The sequence below is a fragment of the Crocodylus porosus genome, unplaced genomic scaffold (genome assembly GCF_001723895.1).
Source record: "Crocodylus porosus isolate Cpor-Errol unplaced genomic scaffold, CroPor_comp1, whole genome shotgun sequence".
Classification (NCBI taxonomy): domain Eukaryota; kingdom Metazoa; phylum Chordata; order Crocodylia; family Crocodylidae; genus Crocodylus; species Crocodylus porosus.
In genome coordinates, this window is record NW_017728934.1 from 5,552,688 (window position 1) to 5,576,583 (window position 23,896).

The following is a 23,896-nucleotide window of genomic DNA, read 5'->3' on the forward strand; positions in this document are numbered from 1 at the left end:
GGGAAAGCAGAAGGAAACACATTATTGTGATGTAACATCAGGCAATGCCCTCAGTGACTTACTAGGTAGGTTTGATATCCCATGTTCGTTGGTAGTCCCGTGCCCTGTGGCATGAAAACTACTGGGCAGGAGCACTGTGAACAGGGCAGGAGTGGCCCAACAAGTGAGGCAGGTGACATCCCCTACTCTCAGTGTCTGCCCATTGTAGCACCTGCCCTCCCTCAGCCCCGTGCCTGTTGGCCAGTGCCTGTGTCCTGCCCCATCCATCCCCCTTATGTGTGCGTGCGTGCATGCATGTTGCATGCTCAGTCCAGGACATGGTTTAACCTAATGCCAGGGCCTGGGTCACTGATTTCCTGTGAGGTAGTGGCTTCAGCACACAGTAATACACAGGGGCTGTTCTTTAGCACCACATGGGCCTCCAGCCACCATAAACTACCACAGGATTTAGCCTCATGGTACTTTCCTTGGGCCAGCCCCCCACCAGCTGCACCTGGCCTGTAAGAATGGCTTAGGCAGTGCCCTAGCGAGGCTCTCTTCCTGCCCTGCAAATGGATTATCTGCCATGGTCTGGCTAGCGTGGACTTGACAGAACAAGACAGCCCACCTCATCCCTCTTAAAATGAAATGTGCCTCTGACAAACTGTGTGATGGTGTGATCCAGCTGCACCACCCCCTAGGCTACAGAGCCACTGACCTAGTCCAGCCGGCCACAGCCATTTCAAACTGAGCTAGCATGCTTCCTAACACTGTCTCCCCTGATAGGAGATCCAGAAGAGCAGGCATGACACTGTGCCCACTTCCCAGGCAGGGAGCTGAAGCTGCTGCCACCCACGAGAGAGATCTCACCAGAACTGAGAAAGGGCTCTGCCTTTTCCTCCTCTCTGACAGCAAGGAAAGGGACCTGGAGGCAGGGTCAAATTGCTGTGTGCTCTTACATCCCAGTCCCCTCTTCTCAAATGAGGGCACATTACATCAGGCCATGTTCAGCCCCTGGGGTGACCTGCCAGATGCCAGTAGAATCGCAGCAGAGCTGGCTGTACCCCAGGGCCTGGACCTCAATCACCAGTGCTGTCTGAGCAGCCCTGCTTCCTTGCACAGGACCCTAGGTGGCTGAGTAGTTGTGTGTGGACATCCAGGAGACTCCAGTCTTGGTGCCAGTGAGCTGAGATGCCATGAACTCCTGTTCATATTCTTCTGCTGGGAGCAAAACTGGTGCCAAGTGCAAGGGTGCCAGACCCCTGGGGGTAACACCACGATGATTTGGGCACTGAGCAATGCTAGGCTGGCATGGGCACACCTGGAATGCACCCACGGTTGTCTGCACCGCTGAATCCCTGTACACCTAGGTGTGCCCCTGGATTCCTTAACAGGGAAGCGTAGGAGTAGCCAGGACAGGAGCTATCTCACCCCACTTGAGCTGCAGACCTGAGACATGACGTGTGGCTGGACCCTGGGGCAAGTGAAAGGGGGGTTGTCTGGTGCCTGAGCTGGGGTGATATGGGTTTAACCCTTCCTGGCATCTCCCTTGTCTCCTGCAGCTAAGGAGCTCATTCAACAAGGCCTTCAGCATCAAGAAGGGCCCAAAGTCTGCCTCGTCCTACTCTGACATTGAGGAGATAGCCACCCCTGACTCCTCAGCCCCATCTTCCCCAAAGCTGCAGCATGGCTCTACAGAGACAGCTTCACCCTCTATCAAGTCCTCCACTTCATCATCTGTGGGCATCGACACTGCCGAGTAAGCACAGCCTTCGCCCCCAGGGTTGGGTTTTCAGGTGCATATAGTTTGTGCATGACAACTGTGACCCTTTAACCCACCTAGGGACCTGGCTTGGAGACTTGCCAGGTACATCTGACTTATCCCAGGTCTGTGCCATGCCCTGTCCTCTCTCACCAGAAGACCCCTGGCTCCTTCGCTTTGCCTGAATCTGCGTGTCAGGATGCAGGCTGGCTGCAATGAGAGGGCAGAGCACTGCTCAGATCTTCTGCAGCTGCTGGGTGGAAATTGGGGTTGCCCTTCTTCAGAGCCAGCCCAGGGAACAGACAATGCAGAGCCAGGGGTACCAGGCAGCTGCCCCCAGGATCCTTCCCTCATCAGGAAGTGGGGAGCTCTGTGATGTCACATTGGCACTGTGGATGGTAGGGCTAACTGTGTAAAGGATGTGGGACTTCAGAGCCCCCACTGTGGTCCCTCTGGGTTGTCCCCTGTCTTGTTCTGACCAGGCTTCTCTGGGCATCTCCCCAATACAGGCTCTTCCAGCCTCACGGGGAGGGGGAGCCAGAGAAGAAGGAGGTGTCGGAGCTGCGCTCTGAGCTGTGGGAGAAGGAGATGAAGCTGACTGACATCCGGCTGGAGGCTCTGAACTCTGCGCACCAGCTTGAGCAGCTCCGTGAGACCATGCACAACATGCAGGTGAGGCCTGGGCCCCCAGAAGCACTGGTATCACCAAGGAGAGCCCCCAGGGCCCCATGCCACATAGGCCCAGCTCACTGATTCATGGCCATCCCTGGAGACTGTCTGCCTCCCCTGCCATTTCCAGCCCCCTCCCTGGTTAGACACATCCACAGGCAGGTTACGTGGGTGCACAGGACTGGACATTGTCCCCTGGGCGTGAAGGGGCAGAAGAAGCTGTGGGTGCAGTTTGAGGGTAGGGCATGGCCCATATGCCCCAATGATCATTGTGGCTGGGCTCTGCCAGCAGCACAGCAGGGCATGCAGCTGTGGCTTTACATCACAAAGTGATAGGCAGGAAGCTGGACCCCTACAAGCTCAGCCAGGAGCTGCTGTCCCTGTGTTCAGGAAGCCAGAAGGGTGCTGGGGCACTGTGGGTGTGAGAGGCTTCAGGGCGGCAGGTTCTGCTGCCTGGCCCCAGCCCTTGGCTCACAGAAAAGACCCCTTTGGGCAGCCCACCTCTGGTCTCTCAGCCCAGCTCTCTCCACAGCTGGAGGTGGATCTCCTGAAGGCTGAAAACGACCGGCTCAAGGTGGCTCCAGGGCCCTCATCAGTGCCAGGCTCCATCCCAGGACATGTCACAAGTATGTCGGCCTCCTCATCCCCGCAGCGCTCCTTGGGCCTCACCCTCGGTCACTCCTTCAGCCCCAGCTTGACAGACACAGGTACCAGGAGGGAGCAGAGCTAGTGCTTCGGGAAGTGCCCTGTTGATGGGGTAGAAGCTCTTTCCAGGATAGAGCCTGGCTCCAAGTGCTCTACCCTCCTGCCCATTGTGGCAAAGAGCTGGCACTGATCTCTTGTGCCTGAAAGGCTGCAGGGGGTGGGAGGAGGAGGAATCAGCCAAACAGGATTTGTGGTCAAGAAAAGGGCCTGTGGGATAGAACGTCTTGACTTCGGGCAGCCCCAGGGAAGCTGGGACCTCCTGCTTTGGGCTCAGCTCCAAGGATCTACCCTAACAGGCTGCTGGCAGCCAGGAAGCAGGGCTGAGGGGCAGCAGGGGTCAGAACATGTCAGAGAAGGCCACAGCAGGCTCTGGATCAAAGCCTTGGTAGCCACCCAGCTGCATGGGCAGGTTCAGTCCTGGGGCTGGGGCTGGGGCTGGGGCTGAGGCTGGGGCTGGGGCTGGGGCTGAGGCAGGGTGGCGTGCCTCTGCATAACTGCTGCTCCCTTCCAGACCTATCACCAATGGACGCTGTCAGCGCCTGCACCCAGAAGGATGAGATGACACTGCGCATTGTGGTGCGGATGCCACCCCAGCACATCATCAAGGGGGTAAGAGGCAGCAAGAGTAAGTGCCAGGCCTGATCATGGGGCAGAGGGCAGCCCTGTGGCTGCTGTGGAGGCTGGACATGGGGTTTCCAGACCACACTCACTTCTTATCTTTTGGCTTCAAGGACCTGAAACAGCAGGAATTCTTCCTGGGCTGCAGCAAGGTGAGCGGGAAGGTTGACTGGAAGGTGCTGGATGAGGCCGTCTGCCAAGTCTTTAAGGTACGCAGGGTAATTTATGGAACCTGGGTCAGTTGTGCCCGGGGGGCTTTGCAGTCCCTGGTAAACATAGGACAAGCTGTGGCCTGTGGCTTTTACCTCAGCAGTGCCACACAGCCACTCCCTGTACACCCCCTCATACTTCACCTAGCCTCATCTCTGCAGGGTGAGTTTCATAGTTTCTAGGGTTGGAAGGGACCTGAGCAGATCATCTAGTCCGACACCCTGCCATGGCAGGAAAGAGTACTGGGGTCAAATGACCCCAGCAAGATGTTCATCTAACCTCCTCTTAACCACCCCCAGGGTAGGAGCCTGCACCACTTCTCTTGGAAGCTGGTTCCAGACCCTAGCCACCCTGACCATGAAGTAGCGCCTCCTGATATCTAACCTAAACCTACCCTCTGCCAGCTTGTGACCGTTATTCCTGGTCACTCCTGGTGGTGCTCGGGGGAACAGTGACTCCCCCAATGCCTGTTGACCCCCCTGACTAGTTTATAATCCCCCCTGACTAGTTTATATAAGTTGGAACCGAACCCTGCCGAATCCAAGCTCTGCCAGACCAGACTCCTGGTCTTGCTGTGGATTTCTCTCCACAGCCTTGGAGTGGGGTGGAGGATCGGAGTCAGACCTCACGGAGTGACTGCGGGATGGAGGGAAGGGTGGCCAGACAGACAGAAAAAGAGAGAAGTTGGGGCTTAGTGGGTGGAGGAAGGACCAGTGCCCAGGCCATGGTTCTGGGATGGGTGGGTGCAGAAAAGAAGGAGGTGGTGCCCAGTTGAGGGCCAGAGGGTAAGTGCTCGCCTGGGTGAGAGAGTTTGTCTATGTGGGGATTCCTGTATGCTGAGACTAGAAGGGTGGTTTTGCCTGTCCAGTTAGGGTGCCTGTGTCACCCAGGCCAGAAAACAACGTCCAGTCTTGTGCCCATTCTCAACAGATGGTAGCAGATGTTCTCCCAGAGTCTGCCTGAGTCCAGCCACATTTACCTACGTAAGCCATGGACTCTGGTGCCCAAGCAGCTCATCACAGGTTTCCCTGACAGTGGAAGATGGGAATAGTGCAAGTCCCTGGCAGGGCAGCCATGTGCCTTGCCCCCCACCACTGCCCCCTGGGAACAGGAGCTAAGGACATGCAGGTCTCCCACGCCAGCCTAGGGCCCACAGGAGACTCCCACGTGTCACAGTTGGGTCTCCCCATGCTGCTGGACAGCACCTGCCCTTGGGGACTGACCTAGAGCCTGGCTGCCATCAGTCCAAGGGGCCAGGTTGGGCTGAGTGGTAAGGACCCCAAGGAAACTGAGTAGTGACTCCTTCACCTCCACACAGGAGTACATCACCAAGATGGACCCTGCCTCCACCCTGGGGCTCAGCACTGAGTCTGTGCACAGCTACAGCATCAGCCACGTGAAGCGGGTCCTGGACGTGGAGCCCCCAGAGCTGCCTCCCTGTCGACGTGGTGTGACCAGCATTGCTGTGACGCTCAAAGGCCAGTACAGCACTCCTGGGGCACCTGGCCAGGATGTGGGCTGTGCTGGCCTCTTCTCTCCCAGCAGAGTCCAGGGATAATGCCCTGGCATCATGCCCATGCTGCACCCAGGGAATCTAAGCCTTGGGCCCATTGCCAGTCATTGCCTGTGCCTCACAAGAGTTCCCAGTCTAGGGAAGAGCAGAAGTACTGGAGGGTAGTTCTGGGCCTGGGGCTCACTGGGTTGCTGGGCTAGGTAAGGGAGACCCACCTCCTTTTCTGCATGCAACCTGCCTTCCCCCAGGACCAGCCCCTGATACAGGAATGAGGTGATGTCAGGCTGGCCAGGCCCAGAAGCTCTCCTCGGGAGGTTGGGTTTCAGCATGTGGGAGAGGTGCTTAAGGATCACTCTCCCTGTTCTGAGGGCGGGCAGCTGCAGCCCTGCAGGGAAAGGTTTTGGTTCATGGAGGGCTGGAAGGGGACCAGGACAAGAGAGGACCTGGGGCGGGGCCTCAGTGCTGGAGAGTGGGGAGGGCCCTGGCAAGGCTGCAGGGGGAAGCACAGGGAGGGCTGAGGCCCTGGGCACTGACATTGCCTGCTGGCCCCAACAGGCCTGAAGGAGAAGTGTGTGGACAGCCTGGTGTTTGAGACACTCATCCCCAAGCCCATGATGCAGCACTACATCAGCCTCCTGCTCAAGCATCGGCGCCTCATCCTCTCAGGGCCCAGTGGCACGGGCAAGACCTACCTGACCAACCGACTGGCCGAGTACCTGGTGGAGCGCTCGGCCCGGGAGGTCACCGAGGGCATCGTCAGCACCTTCAACATGCACCAGCAGTCCTGCAAGGTGGGGGCCTGCTGGAGTCCTCATCCTACACACCCACCCCTGCTAGCCCAGCCCTATACTGCTGCTCTGGCTCTGGGGTCTGAGCCCCACCACCCCCTGCTGTTGCCTCTCATTCCAACCCACAGTTCCCTGCTCTCCCAACCCTGTGGTACCCTCATAAGCACAACTCTGCTGGGCCCCACAGTGCTAACCTGCAGTCCTGTGCCAACCCAGGCCTGGCCTCCCCATACATGGAGCTCTGTCCTGAAACTGCTGTCCCCCTGCTGTGATGGGCACTCACTCTCCACTTACCCACACTGTTTCATTTCAGGACCTACAGCTGTATCTCTCCAACCTGGCCAATCAGATCGACCGAGAGACAGGAATTGGGGATGTGCCACTGGTCATCCTCCTCGATGACCTCAGCGAGGCTGGATCCATCAGTGAACTTGTGAATGGGGCACTTACCTGCAAGTACCACAAATGGTGAGAGACCCCAGCCCCTGCATCATGCCCATGCTACACCCAAGGAATCTAAGCCTTGGACCCATTGCCAGTCATTGCCTGTGCCTCACAAGAGTTCCCAGTGGCCTGTGCTCAGCACCAGGATTCCCTCCAGCAGGTGCAGGTGTTGGGTGCTTCTCTTTGGGGGCGGACACACCCTGACCATCCCTGGTATGCTGTAACAAGAGCCCAGTCCCAGTTACTTCAGGGCTCAGCTGCAAAACTCCCTTTGGGCCCCTGCATCATTTCTTCAAAGATCAAGATGTGCAAGGGCTCTGGGGGAAGGGACTGCACCCTCTGGGCTGCTCGGGGGCAAAAGTGCCATGTGGTCACAGAGGAGGTACACTCACCAGCATGGCTGCAGGATTACATCAGCCCCAGATGGGAATGGACTGAACCTGCAATTCTCACAGGGACCTCCCATCCCATGTTCTCCCTTCTGATACAGAGAGGCCAGGAAGGCAGTGGGATACCTGGGGCTGCTGGCAGGAGAGCAGGGAGCAGGTGGAGGAGCCAGGCTGGGGCCTAAGCATGAGCACTGTGGGATCCCAGTGTGCTTGGCAGCACCACTTCCCATTGGGGGCATGCATGTTCCATGGCGGCAGCTCCCCCTGAACACTTCTCTGGGCCTTGGACCACCCCTGCCACCAAGTGCTACGCCCATGTTGTACAGGCTGCCTCAGACTGTGGGGGCTTCCTCGGCTGCCTGAGCAGCAGGGGTGGGCTTGCTCCTGGCACTGGACTCCTAGAGCTACAAGCTAAACTGGCCCATTGGGCAGGCCCTTCTCTGAGCCTGCCCTTCTCACAGGGCCAGCAATGAGGTTTAGTGAGGTTGGAGTCATCCCCTAGAAAAGAGGCTGTGGTGCCCCTAGAGTCTTCATGGGAGGAAACCCCAGGTCAAACCCTGACAGTCCAGTCCACAGCCAGGGAAAAGGACACAAACATGGGACCATGGAAATGAGCCCGGTTCCCAGCATTCTCCTCCCAAGTTTCATGGGGGCCTGCTCCACTTGCCCACACTTGTCTGGACTGGTAGTTGCCTGCTGGATCCCTCCACTTCATACTTGCAGAGAGGCAGCAGGTCATTTTTCTCTTGCCTGGAGAGACTGCCCCTTCTCATGGCAACCCCCTGATGACATTAACCCACAAGGCAGGGGCCAGCCATGCCCTCACCTCCTCCCTCTGCCCTGGACCTGGGATCTCAATTTGGAAGCATCCCTGTGGCCCCATGAGTGAGGCTGGGAAGCACTGCCAGCTGCCGAGAGCACTAAGTCTCAATTGCAACCTCTGTGTCTCTCTCCTAGCCCTTACATCATTGGAACAACTAACCAGCCTGTCAAGATGACCCCAAACCATGGCCTCCACCTCAGCTTCAGGTACAGATAATGTGGGCCTCAAGGCTGTCCTGCTGTGGTCCATCTTGACTAGCTTCCCCAGCAGAGCATCACAGACTGTGGGTCACCCCATCAGCACTGCCCAGACATGGCAGTGGGAGTTTTCCCTCCCTGTTGCGAGGAATTGAGCTCCCTTTCATGCTCTTGGCCAGCAGTGAGGAAGGTGTGTTGTGGGGTGTGAGGAAGGAGCTGAATTGGCAAGAGGGTCTAGTCCTGCTCCTGCTGATCCAGAAGGAAAAACCCTGTTGACCCCTGAGGGGAACAGCAAGAGCTAGAGGAGTGGGAATGTGGAGGACATCTCAGGTCAGAAGCCTATAGGGCCTGAACTGCGGGTGTCATTAATGAAGAAACCCAGTGGGTGATGCCCTGGGGGATAGGGTGCAGCAGATGCTGAGATTGATGCTAGAGGAATGCAGGGGGTGCTGAGGCTCCTGCCATGGGGAGCTGTGGTGGTGCCAGGGCAGCTGGAGGTAGTGCCTAGGCTGAGTGCCCAACAAGTGATACACAGAGGAGCCGGCAGCATGAGCAGGGTGCTGGGGAAGAGGGTTGTGACTCCTGCCTGGAGGTACAGCCCTGAGCTCTGCCCTTCCCCAGGATGCTGACCTTCTCAAACAACGTGGAACCAGCCAATGGCTTTTTGGTGCGTTACTTGCGTCGGAAGCTGCTCGAGTCAGACACAGACATCAATGCCAACAAGGAGGAGCTGCTGCGTGTACTGGACTGGGTGCCCAAGCTCTGGTATCACCTGCATACGTTTCTGGAGAAGCACAGCACCTCGGACTTCCTCATTGGTATGGTGCGGCAAGGCACACAGCTCCCCGGGGGACTCATCCAGGGTCTGTCCCTGCAGGCAGCTGCCCTGGTGCTGGTCCCTGCCTCCCCCTCCAAAAGGAGAGAAGCCAGAACAAAATGCTTTGTCCTGTCTGGGGGCTGATAAACTCCTTGGCAGCCCCCTCAGTATGGAGGGCAAAGCAGCCCCTTGCAGTCCTTGGATTCAGCCTAAAGTCCTGCAGCTCAGAGGCGGCAGAGCCTCTGGGAGCCCCAGTCACAAAGAATTCCCCTGGGTTGGATGAGGGCATTGCTGTCCTGCTGGTGGGGATGATGCCAGCTCTGCTCCAGTGGGAGCTTTTAACTCTTTCCCTGGAGGAGCAACTCCACTACCTCTCCGAGCACCAGCTCTGCTGGGTCAGAACCCGTAGCTGGTTACGAAGTTGTATGTAGCATTCTCCATGGAAACTGGCTAAAAACTGCTGTTATCATCAATCATAGGCTGAAGTATTTCTGATTGGTAGGTAGAGGGTTTGTTGTAGCCATAAGCCTTGAGAAGCCATTAGCACAGCCAGGGGCAGCCAGTTCACTCTGAATGCTGGGCCATGGAGACAGCCTCAGCATCTGGGCAGGTTTGCACAGATGCCATGTGCCAAGTATTGCACAGCTCCATGTGAAAGTTGTGCTGCCATGTGCTGTGTCCCGTTCCCCAGCAGCTGCTTCCCCACTGCAGTGCCACACCTGACATGGCTGCATTTCCCAGGAGTTCCCCCTAGGGTTAGCAAAGCCATGGAGCCCTGTCTGCTCTGGTTCCCTGCTGAGTCTGGGGCCGCTGCAGAGCACAGCTCACCCTCCCCTCCACTCAGCACACCCAGAAATGAGCAGCACAGCCTTTAGAGGCACCCCGGGTGTTCAGCTCAGGCTCTGTGGCTCAGACGTGGCTCTTGGGAGGCACCCAGAGCTGCCCCCAGCTAGCTGCATTGGGAAGAGGGTTTGATTTCCAGGCTGCATGCTAAGTAAGCAGGAGCAAAGGGGTGCAATGTGCTTCTCAGCTGCACTCCCAAGCTGGCGAGCCTGTGTTGACATGTCCTGGGAGTGGAAGACCCTGCCTGTGGAAGAATGATCTTGGGGAGCTTCCTGCCTGCAGTGCTGGCAACCTAGTGTCTCCTCATTCCCCACCCAACAACTCCTGTGACCCACACTGCTGTGTGAAGCAGTGGCCTCTATAGGGACAGACTGGCCAGGGTGCTCAGCCTTCCTGCTCAGAGACCAGCAAGAATCAGGAAAAAACAGCCCTGCAGCTGTGCTGGCCCTGACTGCAGCTGGGGCCAAGACTACAAGTGGGGCCAGTCAGTGTCTCTGAGGGGAACAGATTTACCAAGCTGGTATTCGTGCTGGGGCGAGTCAAGGCTGTGGTGGGACCCATTATCCCTTAGCTACTGAGCTGGCTTCTCTGAGAAAATGGAAGGCAGCTGGAATGTACCAGCGGGGTGGGGCGGTGCCTGCCACCCCGGTGACCTGCATGGACCTAGTGGATCTGTACCTCTGCTCTGCTCACAGGCTTGTCCTTGTCCATCCCCTTCTGCAGGCCCCTGCTTCTTCCTGTCCTGCCCCATTGGGATTGAAGATTTTCGGACCTGGTTTATCGACCTATGGAATAACTCTATCATCCCCTACCTGCAGGAGGGGGCAAAAGACGGGCTCAAGGTACCCCCACCCCAACATTAGCCAGAACCTCCTCTTGCCCAGCATGGGCTAAAACATGTTGCGGCCCAATTCATACTTTGTCTGGTGGGGGAATAGCTGATCAGAGCAGTTCCCATGGCTGCAAAGCCAACACTGCCTCCTAGACAAGGGCATCCAGACAGCATGATCAGCAGCAAAGCAGTCTGGGGAGGGAGGCAGTGGAAGCCCGTAGCAAAGCTGGGGTGAATGAGGAGCCCAGGGCTGAGAGAGCATGGCGCTATGTGCTGGGATTGAGGAGCATGGGCAGAGGCATAGGGTACAGGGCTGGGATAGTGGGGAGCCATGAGCTGGGCTTGAGGGACACCAGCAGAGCTGGGTGTTAGATGGTATCCCCTTCTTTCCTGCTCTAGCCCAGGTTTTGGTCCCACAGGTCCAGAGTACCATGAATATTGAACCCAGAGCACCACCAGCAGGAGAGAACCTGCTCTTCACCCTCTCTATGTCTCCTTTAGGTCCATGGCCAAAAGGCAGCCTGGGAGGACCCTGTGGAGTGGGTCCGGGACACACTGCCATGGCCATCAGCACAGCAGGACCAGTCGAAGCTGTACCACCTGCCCCCTCCCACCATCGGGCCCCACAGCACAGTCTCCCCCCCAGAGGAGCGGTCCGTCAAAGACACCACGCCCAGCTCCTTGGACTCTGACCCCTTGGTATGGTCCACTCCCGGGGGAAACATGAGTGTGCGGGGGGCCAGGACTTGTGAGACTGTGGGGGGAAGGGAGCCAGAGAAGTAGGGGGCGGGGTTTGCTGTGAAACTGGAGAGAAGGTCTGGGCAAAATTTTCCACCCCAACATTTTCTCAGTAAAAAGCACTGGCTTGGCAACACAGAAACATGCCTTGGATGTGCTGTTTTTTCTAAATTTTTGGTTGGAAAACATTCGGCAAAGAATTATAGCAAATGTGAGGCAGACAGCTCTGGTGTTCTCAATGCTCTGTGCTTTGATGACTTTGCACATCAACATGTCCTTAAATTTCATGTTTAAGAACGAAAAGAAAAATTAAACTCAGAATCAAAATCTTCTATTTCAACTTTCTGCGAACAAAACATTTCTATCAACTGGAGAATTATTCTTTGTTCTGGCTTTGGAGCTGTGGAAGCCATTTCTGGGTTTCTTTTAAACATTTGTTTATATTTCAAACTTCCTGATGAACCCAGAAACCCCTGCTTTGCCCAGGCCTCACTTCATGTGTGCAGCGTAGGCCAGGGCACTCACGGGAGTTATGGAGAGAGGTCTGGGCTGCCAGAGGTACTGGCAGGGTGGTGGGGAGCGTAGTCTGTCCTTCCCAGGTGTCTGCACATGGTGGCACAGATGCCTTCCAAGGAGAGACCCAGTGGGCTCAAGCCCTTGGAACCACATCGATGATGGAGGGGCAGTTTGATTGCACCCCATCATGTGCTGGCCAGCTTACAGTTCAGCTCTGGAAAGATGGCCAGGGGTCAGCACCACTTTGACTTCTTTTCGTATGCTGTGAAAATTGTACCATCCAAGTGCTGAATCCCTTTGCCCATCTTCCTGGGCCTGGAAGTAGATTGGAAACCCTACAAGCCAGTGAGCAAGCAGAGTCTAGCGCTAACCCAGTGGCTGGCTGGATTGACCCTGTGTGCACAGATCTCTTGCACATCTTCTGTGATATACGCACACATGCATATGCACGCCTTGCTCACAGTCTCCCTAGTTCTGGTGACGGGAAACCAACCAGAAAGGCCCCATCAAGGAAGAAAGGTAGAGCGCTCTTGTACAGTGATGGATAGGTCTGGCAAAGAGCAGGGACTTGAAGTGACCACAAAGTGGCAGGAGGCTGGGCTGTTGTATTGAGCAGAAGATCAGCCCATGACCTGGCTTCCGTGACACCTTTAGCTTTGAGGGCAGCCAGTTGGTGAAGGCCAGTCCCAGGATCCTGCTGCCACCAGAAAGGTTAGGGAGCCACTGTGGGCCTCAGATGATCCTCATGAAAGAGCCCTCCTCACAGGTCTTTTTCCCAAGGTGGCAGAGGCATAAATGAGAAAAGTCTGAATCTCTGGGATGGACAGGGGCAGCCTGGAATGGCTCTGAGCTGACAGGGTATTTTCTTTCTGTCATACTTCATTATGAAGAATTGCCAGCCTGGCATGGCTGGAGGTCTCCCGGGAGGACCTAGGGCCACAGACTCAGACTAACTGAGGCAGCTTCTCCCCAGTTGTTTAGTTTCCTCAGTACTCATTTGAGGCAAAGAATTTTAAACGCCTGGGACAGAAGTCCCTCCCTCTGCACTCATGCAGCAACACTGGCTCAATGCTGGTGATGTCAGGATGCCACAGTCTCTCTTGGCTCCTGGCAGCGAGGCTGGACAAGAGCTGGGTTTCAAAGGCACAGAGCAAACACTTTGGAGGAGTTGGTGCCTTTGGGTTTGCAGGCACATGCCCTGTTGCTTCCTGTCTGCAATGCTGCTGGAGTCTGCTAGGCCCAGGAATTCCCAACATAGCTACTCATCTCGGGGGTCTCAAGGTTTGGGGCCTGGCTTGGAACAGCTTTGTACTGCTTCTTCATGGGGCTGGGGAGGATCCTGAAGCTGGGGATGCCTACATGTCAGGAGAGCAGGACCTTGGCAGGGTTGGGGCTGGGGGGGCAGGATGGGTCTAGCTTGTGGCTCTTGGTCAGGAGTGAAGGGCACTGGGCATCTCCTGCCATCAGAGCCCCTCACCAATCTGTGTCCTCTCCCCTGCACAGATGGCCATGCTGCTGAAGCTCCAGGAAGCAGCCAACTACATCGAGTCTCCAGACCGAGAGACCATGGTGGATCCCAACCTGCAGTCGACTCTGTGAGGCCCCTGGGCCGTGCCGGACTGGGAAGGGGAGGGCGTTGCTGTTGGCAGCCACTGCTCCCACGGGGTTGTTTTTCTTTTCCTTTGGTATCCCTGGAACGTGCAACCCGGGGCTGGACAGCAGAGGGGAAGCAGCACTTGGGGACTTCCCCTTAGGCACTGGGGCAGCTGGGCTCACCCCGAGAGAGCGCAAGGCTCCTGCCTCCCATCCTGACTCTGGTGGTAGGCAAATCCTGGTTTCTTTTCTTGGTTTTTCTGTCTCTATTGCAAACTCCTGGTCTTTGGGGGTGGGGAGGGAAGGATGCAGTCAGACCAGACCCCCCCAGAACCAGGCAACCTCTTCTGCAAGAAGGACCCTGCATGGTGGGGCCCCCGCCTGGGGTGGCCCAGGGGCGGGGAGGAGCATGTGTTTGCAGAACAAGAGATCTGTTTTTTTATAATAAAACAAACAGAAACGGGGTGGGGGGGAGCAAATCGAAGAACAAAGTCCTGGTGAACGTGTCCAAGTCGCCTGGCAGAGAGACCCAACAGGCAAAGGTGCTGCCACCAGCTCCCAACATGTCTCCCACCAGCCACCCGGCCCGGTGCAGCACATGTGAAGGCCTGCAAGGAAGAGGACTCTCCGCTCCGTCTCTGTGCGTCCCATATTTAATCTGCATGGCCACCATTTCAACCAGGACATCCCAATAAACCCTGCTTTGGTTCTTTAATCCCCCTACCCCCTGCCTTTTATTTTGGCCGAGTTGAGGTCTCCCTCTGTCCCTCTTTGGTTCTGGTTTTTTTCTCCCCGCCTCTGCCCTGTGCCCCTGAGGCTGTGGCCTGAGGCGTTAGCCTTTCATCACGTCTGTTGCTTTGATTTTGTTCCTTTTAAACCATTTGTTTCCATAGCTGTTGGCTCCTCCATCGCAGTCACCTCTGTAACAAAACTGGTGCTCACTGGACAATCTCCAGTCACTGAACCCACCTCATGGGTTCTTACAGCTTGCATGAGACCTACCTTGGCTTTGATGGGCAGCACAGCAAACACAGGGAAGCACAACAGGCCAGGCAGGTGCCTCTCCCCCTCCCAGGCTTCACATCACTCCTCTAAAGCACAAGGTTCCTGTGGGCAGGGGCTGGATGAGGGGGACCAGGAGACACCATCACCATTTCTCCGTTGTTGGTCACCAGTGCATCAGCATTCCTGGTATCTCAAAGACCCAAGTGAGAGGCCAGTGATGTTGATGACCACATGCTAACCTAGTATGTCTGATGGCTTCTGTTCTCCATGCCCATCCTAGGCTGGCTGAGGTAGGGAGAGTAGCAAAGATCGTGGTGCCCAACACCCAGACAAGCCTGTGCTGCACTGCCCCCCACACCCACCCCCTACCCCATGCACTGCGGGGCTGGGGCCTGGGGGCAGTGGGTTGGGAGTGAGGGGCACTAGGTCGGGACTGGCCATCAATGTTTACAAATGGGTCCTGGTAGAAAAAAGGTCGAGAACCACTGATCTAGACAAGGGATCACTAGCTAATGGGCCCACAAGTAGAGCGGCATCTGCTGCTGCCCCAGCTCTGTTCCCCAGCTCAGGACTTACCTGAGAAAGCCACAAACAGACCTTGCATTCTCCAGCCCAGAAACTGATAGGGAGTGGGAACCCTACCAAAGAAGCTGTCCTGCTTTGCCCTGTGGATGGAGTCTGTGCTGCTCTCCCTGCAAGCTGCCAGACTGAGGAAAGACCTTGAAATGAAATTATGCATCTTTACAAACAAGAGCTTGTTGTGAAAAGAGGGGAGCAATCATGGTGCTGCAAAGTTGCCTTAATACCTCCGCCGCACGGAGCAGGTGTGAGGGCGCAGCACTGTTCACAGGGCCAGCCCAGCAACCTGGTGCATATTGTCCGGGGCCATACCATGTGGAATAGTGGGGGTGTGCACTAGGCCCAATCCCAAGCCCATTAGCAGTGAACAAGAGTTGACATGAGTATGCCCCAGGGAGCAGGGAGTGCATTTTTATCGATCCTCTGTTGGGCCTATGCTGTACCTGCTGTCACTCACTCATGTCCCATTGAACAAGGAGCTCAGCCAGCAACTGGTGCTTCTCTCCTGGAAGCTGAACAGTGTCTGTGCCCCCTGCTCATCCCCACTGGAGTGCTGGGCTGGGTCCAGGTTGGACTTGGTCACCTCCTGGGAACTCCTTTTGCCCAAAGAGTGGTGTAGGGTAGACCAAGCCTTGCCATCTTCCCTAAGCACATAGCTGCTGAATGCCTCTTGGGGCTGCATGGTTGGTTCCTGGTCACAGGAGCACGTTCCTTGCCTCTTCCCAGCCACCCTGGCCATGTTCTGCTTGGTTCTGATGTTGCTGCTGTCTGTGATCTGGCTTTCATGACCCTTCATTACCAAATTGGCTGTCTGGTTACAGGGCCTGTAGGAGCCCAGAGCCTAGATCACGCTTCATGGGGAGAGAGCTGGAAACGGGATGTTCCCTTGAGGGATCACGGATACCCACAGCATCATGGGGGTGGAACTCGTTCCCCTTGTGCCATCCACAGCCAGACCTGCAAGGTTTAGCCTGTCTTAATACCTGCAGCTCCATGGGGCCTGCAGCTCTATGTCTTTCAGCTCACAAACCTTACTGCCACACTGAAGGAGGAGGCGAGGGGCGTGTGGTAGGGAATCCTGGACACGTGCAAGGAACAGCATAGCTCTGACCATAGCTTTCCATCTTGAAGCCTGTTAAGTAGAAATGACACTAATGCTGAAACCAATTCCACTTTGGCAGTAGAGCAGAGTGGTTAAGGGGTCGGGCTTAGAAGAATAGGCATTGTCTACTGTTACAGGGACTTCTGAGGCACCTGTCCATGCACAGCACCCTGGGGTCCATGTCCTCCAACATCACAGCAGGGAGCTCCTGGCTGACAATGGCCAGCTCTGCACTGGGGAGTGAAGGAGAAATCTGCTGGGAGACACTTATTGCACAAGCTAGTACACTGCACTGGGGAGTTGGGCTGGAACCTGGCTCTCCCCAGAGCAAGAGGCAGCTGCGAGGCCAACGTGTCCCCAAGATCCCTGGCTCCTTCACTGCTCCAGTACTCAGGAAGGAGGTGTTTCCATCTTTCTTACTGGCTGTTGCTTGGAGATAATGCCACAAAGCCCATCCTGCCTTTCTCTACCGAGTGCTATCTCAACATGCAGAGCATGGCATTCTTGCTTCTCTCTCACTTGGAGGCTGCCAGTTCTGACCAGGGCCTGGGCACAGAAGTCTCTGTCCCTGCTGCTATCAGAGCGCTTACAGCTAATACCAGAGGCCTTTTGTTGTAAGGAGAATCTGGCCCGGTGCAATATCCCACCCGCAGCTGCTGTGCTGGGGTGGGTTTCCCGCTCCAGTGTGTTCATGATACCTCTCAATGGCAGGCACTCAGCTCAGTCCTGTCCCTGTCAAAACATCCCCATTGGTGACACGTGCAACTCTGCGGTGCTCATTTCTCTGTGTGCGTGTGCGCGTGTGTAACCATAAATACCTACGTCTCAGCAATGTAGCCAACACTGGAGTCTGCCTATGCCACTGAGCAGGGAGGTGGGTGTGACTGGGGAAGAAGGGTCATTGGCTGGTTTAATGCAAGAGAACCGGGGTGATTGCCTCTGGGGTTAGCTCTAACTATTCTTGGATACCGTTTGCCTCAGTCAGATCCATTGAGATGATGGGCTCGGTTCTCAGGGGAAAGCCATTGGCACACCACTGTATTGGCCTTACTGTGGCCGGTCATGCCAACTGAGGACCTGACAGCAGGAATGAAGCATTGACAGTGGAGAGATTATGCCAGAGGCTCTTAATGACATGTCTAGAGCCAGTTTGGACAGAGATGGGGGACATCCTTATGGTCCCACCAAGTCCCCCCCGCAGGTCCTATTCTGTGGGCAGTGTATTATGGGTCTCAACTGTCTCTAGTGAAGACTCTGCCCACCCTTCCCTAGACCACACACTAGCAGAGCTCCCTGTTGAAAGATCTGCCTTTGCCAAGCCTCCAGTGGACTGCCTCCAGGCAGTCCAAACTCCCTGGCATTTATGCCATCCCAGTATTTGCAAGTAGAATGGCCTCCATCTTTCTAAGCAAAGGTATTACTATTTAGTTCTCATAATTCTCCCTCAGAGTGTGAATCCCGCTTGCCCCATTCTCATGGGAGCTGCTCTCCTCGCAGTCCTCTTTGTGATACTATTATTTTGGCAGTGCCTGCAGCCTCTACTTGGATTTGGGCTCCTGGAAGCTGGGTGCTAGATAAAGGCAGATAGAGATGCAAGGTCTGCCTAGAATAATTTGCAACCTAAGAAAAACTGGACATTTTTCTGGAAATTGGGGCCAGCCCAGCTGCAAGGTCAAGTCCCTTTTCCCAGTATTTACACTCAGTGGGTACGTCTACACAAGATGTTTACTGCAGAGCTGACTAATTAACTCCGTAGTAAAATGTCAGCATCTATATCTGCTGTGCTATTAGGCTGAAATAAACTAATTAACTCTGCCATAGGATAGTATGTACATGTAGATGCAGGCAGCTCCCACACGGAAGCACCTCATGCCCCAGCTAGCCCCTCTGCAGCATGCTGAGCTGGGCAGAAGCAGCTCTGAGCTGGCAAACTGACTCCCCAGGACCCTCTGCCAAGTGGGACTGCCCTGCCCCAGCTTCACTGTGCTGTGGTCCCAGGCACATGTGCAAACAGATGAGGGAAGGCAGATGCTATTTCAGGGGTCTGGGCTTTAAAGGTGTTGAGGAGCTGTCACTTTTCAACCTGAAAGTTTAGGCCTTAATTTCTAGCTTGCTTTCACCATGTTCTCACCCTCCACGTTAGTGCTGCAGATTTGAAAAACGGACACATCCTACTGGAACCTCAATATCACTGTATCATGCACTGCAAATATTTCAGTCTATGCAAGCGTCAGGGCTGTTCTCATCCCCCAGATATGATCATATTGCCGTAAATGGTGAATGTTACAACCATTACACTCATCAGTACCCCTGACACCATTACTGCATTGGTCAAACTCCACCTTGGTGTCATTGTTGTCTGCTGTGACACGTTCACCTGTAGAAGCACAGTTGTGTGTGGAACAGGCCTGAGCCCACACAGTTTAAGGCACCCGAAGGTGGAAAGCTGCTCAGATGCTGAAATTTTCTTTCCAATTCACATAGCTCTTTGTGCATTACTGCGCAATGTAGCCACATTAACCGTTGTCTGTCATATAGTTTGCAAGTGTCAAATCTGCTGTACAGACATGATAAATAGCACGTGCCTGGCAGCACTGTCATCACCAGATGTCACTGCTAATGCAGCAGTCACTCCTTGGGACGTGTATACAGTACTAAGTTGCGTGTGTCCCACTGTGCAGCTATAAAACAGGTTGTCCCTGACACCAAGCACAAGTGTCAAAGCTTCCAGCGTCCCAGAGCAGAGCACAGGAATACCATTGAGACGAGGCTGGCCCAGCTCTATGACTTGGGCTGCCATAGTGGGGATGGGGAGTGTGGAGCAGGAGGCCCGCAGTGGAGGACTTGGGGACACTCGCAGAGCTGTGTGAGGAGCCCTGGGCTGGGATCGCAGGAAGCTGTGGGTTGGGGCTGAAGGCAGCACTGTGGCCAGGAGAAAGCCCAGGACTGGAATTTAAGTAGGCTGTGGGCTGGGATTAAGGGCATGAGCAAAGCTAGGGGCAGAAATAAAGACTTGAGGCTTTCCAGGAATGGGGAACATGGCAGCCTGGAGCTGGGAGCACTGATGGAGCTGGGGGAGGAAGCCAGGTCAGGAGCATGGCACATGACACTCATGTAGCACTGACCTGTACTATGGGTCAGCCCATGCATTTTCAGTCCCAGCTCCTGGTGGATGAGGTCCTATCCAGTATTGGGCACCTTATAGTACCCCCGGGTGAAGGAAGGGTGCAGACAAAGGGGAAGGGGCTTGTCCACCCCAGGCTCACAGCTTCGTGTCAAATCCACGTGGGATTTTACAAGAGTGACCTGATTTACCAGCACCTGGACAGCCCAGCCTGTCTGAGTAGCAGTGGGTGCAGGATGCAGTGGGCTGTCAGGAAGATGTATGGAGAAGGAGGGTTACACCGTGACCAGCTGGGGGCTGCTGCTGTTGGATACTGTAGATCAGTGCTTCTCAAAGTGGTGGTCCACAGATCAGTGCCAGTCCGCGAGCCACCGGTCACCGGTCGGCAGTGAGTTGCCAGGAAAGAAAGAAATGTATTTTCAGAAGCATAACATTGATATGTCATAGCGCCACAGTCCATACGTTCCAACACTCCAGGTGACGTCACGTCGTGCGAGGTGAGGAAAGAGAAGGAAACAGCCAGTCGTGCATTTGTGTAGCGCTGTTACATGCAGTTGCTGCCACCGGCTGAACCGGGCCCCGGTCTCTGGCCCGCTGGAAAAAAATTGCCGGGCCACCACATCAGACAGTTTGAGAAGCACTGCTGTAGATGACTGGAATTAGCTTTGTTAGGACCACCCTTTTTGGCCCAGGGCAGCTGCTGGTGCTATGGCAGCCCCTGAGCTTCAGGGAGAAAAGTATCCCTGGGGTTTGCTCCATTCCACGTGGTTAGGGGCCAGAACACCATGGGGTTGGGGTAGGAGCCACAACAAAGCAGACCAAGCTCCTCGTGGGGGATCTAACTAGCCAGGCACTGGTGATGGTGGCTATGTAGAGAATCCACAATCCAGCATCTCCCATCCTGGCAGTAGTGAGAGAGCAAGTAAATGTGTAGTGCTGGGCAGCCCAGCTGGCACCGTGCTGGAGGCCCATGCTAATGAGCTTCATGTGCGCGTCCCAGGGCAGCACCCACTTGGGCACAAGCACTCTGTAGCCCTGTCCCCCTGCAGCCCAGAAGGCAGGTCTGGCAGGGAGACATCACATGTCGCCATCTGGCATTTTCATGCGTCCTGTGTGCTGGGGCTTCCTGCCCCATGCACAGCTCTACTGCTGTTCTTGATGGCTCTGCCTGGGCTGGAGTGACCAGGCACTCAAGGCCAAGATTGGTTTCCCAACCCCAAACCGAAGATGGGCCTAGACCAGCCTCTGGAACTGTGGGGCAGAGGGGTACGGAGGGATCATCATTCAAACCCTAGCAGGTGGTACTTCTGCTCCTGGAGACCCAGGCCCAAGGAGAAATGCATTAAACCAGCCAAACCATCAGGCAGGGACCCTGCCATGCACACTGGAGGCAACTTCCCCATCCACACTCGCCTCAGGGCCAGCCCTGCTCCCTGCTGCCCTGTCTTTTATCGGTTTGCTTTGTATCCCCATCCCCACTGAGCTCCTGGCTCCAGACGACCCAGGTGATTTGCACAGGGCTTTCCCCGCACTGGACTGGACGCTGGCGTTTCTGGTTTGCCTTTTCTTCTGTTCGCTGTAGGCTAAGGACATGCTGTAAATAGATCTGTAACCGAATGATGGAGTGAGTTGGATGGGGCCCAGCCCCAGTGTCTGTCCCTTTTTGTACTGTATGTGAGTAACTGTGCTGTGCTGACTTATTTTCCTGATTGTAAGAGACACCTGCCCAGCAGTTGCTATAGGTCAGTAGCAAGGGGAGGGGGACAGACGCCCTGCCCACCAGGACATAGGGATGCCCCTCCATCCCCTCTCACCCTCTTGCATGGGCTGCTCCTCATTTGTTCAAAGCCTGCCCCACTGGTACTGCCGGTGCTGCAGGGAGGGGGAAGCCCGCATCCTGCATGAAGCACAGCCCAGCCACATGGCAAAGTAGTCCTGGGACCAATGGGGCAGCACAGGGAAGGGGGAGGCAGGGTCACAGTGGCTCGATGCTAAGACTTGCTCCCCGAGCTAGATGGCTCAGGGGGCAAAGCTCCAACTGCTAAGAAACCAAGGCTGGGAGTTTAAAGGGTAGGTAAGAGCATGACTCCCACTGAACTGGATCTGGGCACCAAACTCTCTCAGTCTCCCTTAACCACCCTCCCTTACATCAGCAGTGGCTTCCTTCCAATTCAGTGCCCTGCCCAAGTGCCCTTGGAGTAGTGGCTTTGCTTCTGTACCCCAGGCACAAAGGATGGGCAGGAGGTTGGGGCAGAATCAAAACCTCCCAGACTCAAGCCCTGCCTCATGCCCTCTGTGCCATCTGCCTGCCATTCAGCCCTCCAGCTGGGCACACCCCTGCCCTTTCCACCCCTCCCCAGGGCATCACCCTGAGATGTTACAGGAAGGCCATTTGTGAGGGGAGGGGATGCCCCCGTTTTGTGGGGCCGGCCAAATGATCCAAGATAGCTGCTTGGTCATGCTGAACTAGCCAGGGCTGAGACTCTGGAGGCACTTGGAGTCCTAGATCCTCTTGCCCTGTAGCAAGGGCGAGCTGGATTCCCCATTGCCCCTGGCATGCTACTGGGGGGAGCTGCCCAGGCACTTTCAGACACTGCAGGCCTGGGCTCTCCGCTCAAGGGCTGAGACTTTGCATTTCCTGTGGGCACCCTATACTTTGGGCCAAGGAGATGTGATAAATCCTTCCCGGTTTAGGGGCTCTGCCTGCCTGCCTGCCAGGAAAATGGCTTTGGACTGGGTCAAAAGGCTCAGAGATCCAAAGCAAAGAAACCAGGTGAAACTGGCCAGGAAAAAGCATTGTGTAACGGGCACCACAAACCCAAGGAATTATGTTTTTGTCCAGGGTTGCAATTAAGACCCCTCCCCACAGGGAGCCTGCTCTCACCGCCCATCTCCCCAGACATTAGTCACCTAGTGAGAGCTTCCCAAAGGACTCATTTCTGCTTCTCATCCTTTGCCCATCTGAGAGCTCAGTTGTCTTAATTAACTGTCACTGAATGGACAAGACCTGGTTGGCCATGGTAGGTGGCAAAGCACCCACCAAGTGCAAGGAGACTCTGACTGAACTGGGCTGGAGAACAGCAAGGTGAACAGAGCAGTGGAATGGGTTCTGTGGGCTGAATCCTGCCCCATCCCTCCTCCAGGCACACATCTGGTGTAACTGCCCTGGGTCTGGTTCCCCTCCCTCTTACCTTGCTGTCAAGGGCACTAGCAGTACGTGTGACTGGGTGCAAGAGATGGGAGGTGAGCCCTGCAGTTTGGGCCCAGCCTTATTCACCTTTACAGATGTGAGCTTGTTCATGCCAGTGCACAGCTGGCCAATTCATTGGTGCTAAGCAGCCTGGTGTATTGGGCATGAGGTCTCCATAGGGCCATGGCATTTCTGGGAGTACCTTCGAGCACTATTGTCATACAGTTCTGCAGAACGTCACCTCTCCCCACAGCATGTCGCTAAGCCAGATGCCCAGCTGGGACACAGCTGTGCTGCTCCATGGAGTCTCCCCAAGTTGTTCTGACACAGAGTTTGCCCCACTCTACATTGCAGTCATGTCCCCTTAGCTCCAGTTTGCCGGCCCTGGTTGGCTCCAGTTTGCCAACCCAACCTTGGCTAGTGACAGCCCCTGCCCCTGAGAGCTCACCAGGGAAAAGAAACCCAGCTGTGGTTCCTATCACCCCTAGATGAAGGTCATCCACCATGGGGCCTGCTATTCTGAGGTGCTGTCATGGCTCGAGCCCTATCTGGGCACTGCAATGAGAGCAAACATCCCTCCCCAAGCTCAAGGGGCTAACCTGAACAAACTCTCTCCAAGGGGCAGAGTGTGACGGGGCAGCAAGCACCAGCAGAGCAGAGCTGCTGGGCCTTGGCATGGGTGTGAGTGCAGGCCCCTTCACACCTGTTTGACCAGTGCAGCCCCAATGACTTCAGTGGATTCCCCCGATTTACACTGGGACAAGTGAGAGGGGAATCCGGATTCTACGACCCGCTGAGCAGGATTATACAAGCCTGTGCCCGAGGGGCCTGGACTCAATGACCCAGGGTGTCCCATCCAACCCTACTTTCCTAGGTCCATGAAAATACTTCTGCTTTGTGCCTGGGGATGAGAGCAGGGGTCAGAGTGGAAGGAGCCACTGCTGATATACGTAGGGCTGAATGAGAGGGAAGTGAACACGTCTTGCCACTGTATATGATAGGCCTCAGTGAGGAGAGGCTCTGAGTTGGGGAGGCCACAGTACTAGTGATATTTTCCTAGCTAGCTCTTCAGACAGGATAAGTAGGTGCATCTGGGCGCTGCTGGAGCTTTGCCCATGGTTGCCAAGAAGGGAAAGATGGGCAGGCAAAGAGAACTAGGCCAGGTGAGGCTTTGGAACTATCCTAATTTCAACCCCTGCTGTGCAAAAAAACCTGGGGATTGTGGGACTCCTACCCATCCGTCCATGAGAAATCCAAAGGGAGAAGCTGCCTGTATCCTTGTGGCTCCTTGAGGAGTCCTGGTGCTAAGAAACCACAGAATGCCGGAGCAAGGCTGGTGGAAAGCTGACAATTGCACTAACTCATCCAACCATTGGCAAACCCAACATCCCCTCCCCACCACCCCTGCCAAAGATGTTGATTGACCCTTTCTTGTGCTCCCCACCAAGAGCCTTGGCTTG

General features: G+C 55.6%; 1 protein-coding gene across 4 annotated transcripts in view; it reads left to right on the forward strand.

The window, feature by feature from the left end:
- Positions 1 to 14,151, forward strand: part of NAV1 (neuron navigator 1) — a 249,249-nt gene extending 235,098 nt beyond the window's left edge. For 3 of the 4 annotated variants that reach the window (XM_019546382.1, XM_019546384.1, XM_019546386.1), the window contains 13 exons: positions 1,542 to 1,738; positions 2,224 to 2,413; positions 2,943 to 3,117; positions 3,627 to 3,724; positions 3,847 to 3,942; positions 5,262 to 5,421; positions 6,012 to 6,247; positions 6,558 to 6,712; positions 8,035 to 8,106; positions 8,719 to 8,915; positions 10,481 to 10,599; positions 11,091 to 11,288; positions 13,347 to 14,151. In XM_019546382.1, the coding sequence (XP_019401927.1) occupies positions 1,542 to 1,738; positions 2,224 to 2,413; positions 2,943 to 3,117; positions 3,627 to 3,724; positions 3,847 to 3,942; positions 5,262 to 5,421; positions 6,012 to 6,247; positions 6,558 to 6,712; positions 8,035 to 8,106; positions 8,719 to 8,915; positions 10,481 to 10,599; positions 11,091 to 11,288; positions 13,347 to 13,442 (1,989 nt within the window). In that variant the 3' untranslated portion in view covers positions 13,443 to 14,151. The remainder of the gene's footprint in view (positions 1 to 1,541; positions 1,739 to 2,223; positions 2,414 to 2,942; positions 3,118 to 3,626; positions 3,725 to 3,846; positions 3,943 to 5,261; positions 5,422 to 6,011; positions 6,248 to 6,557; positions 6,713 to 8,034; positions 8,107 to 8,718; positions 8,916 to 10,480; positions 10,600 to 11,090; positions 11,289 to 13,346) is intronic. The other variant, XM_019546385.1, reaches the window with a different exon arrangement.
- The last annotated feature ends 9,745 nt before the right edge of the window (positions 14,152 to 23,896 follow it).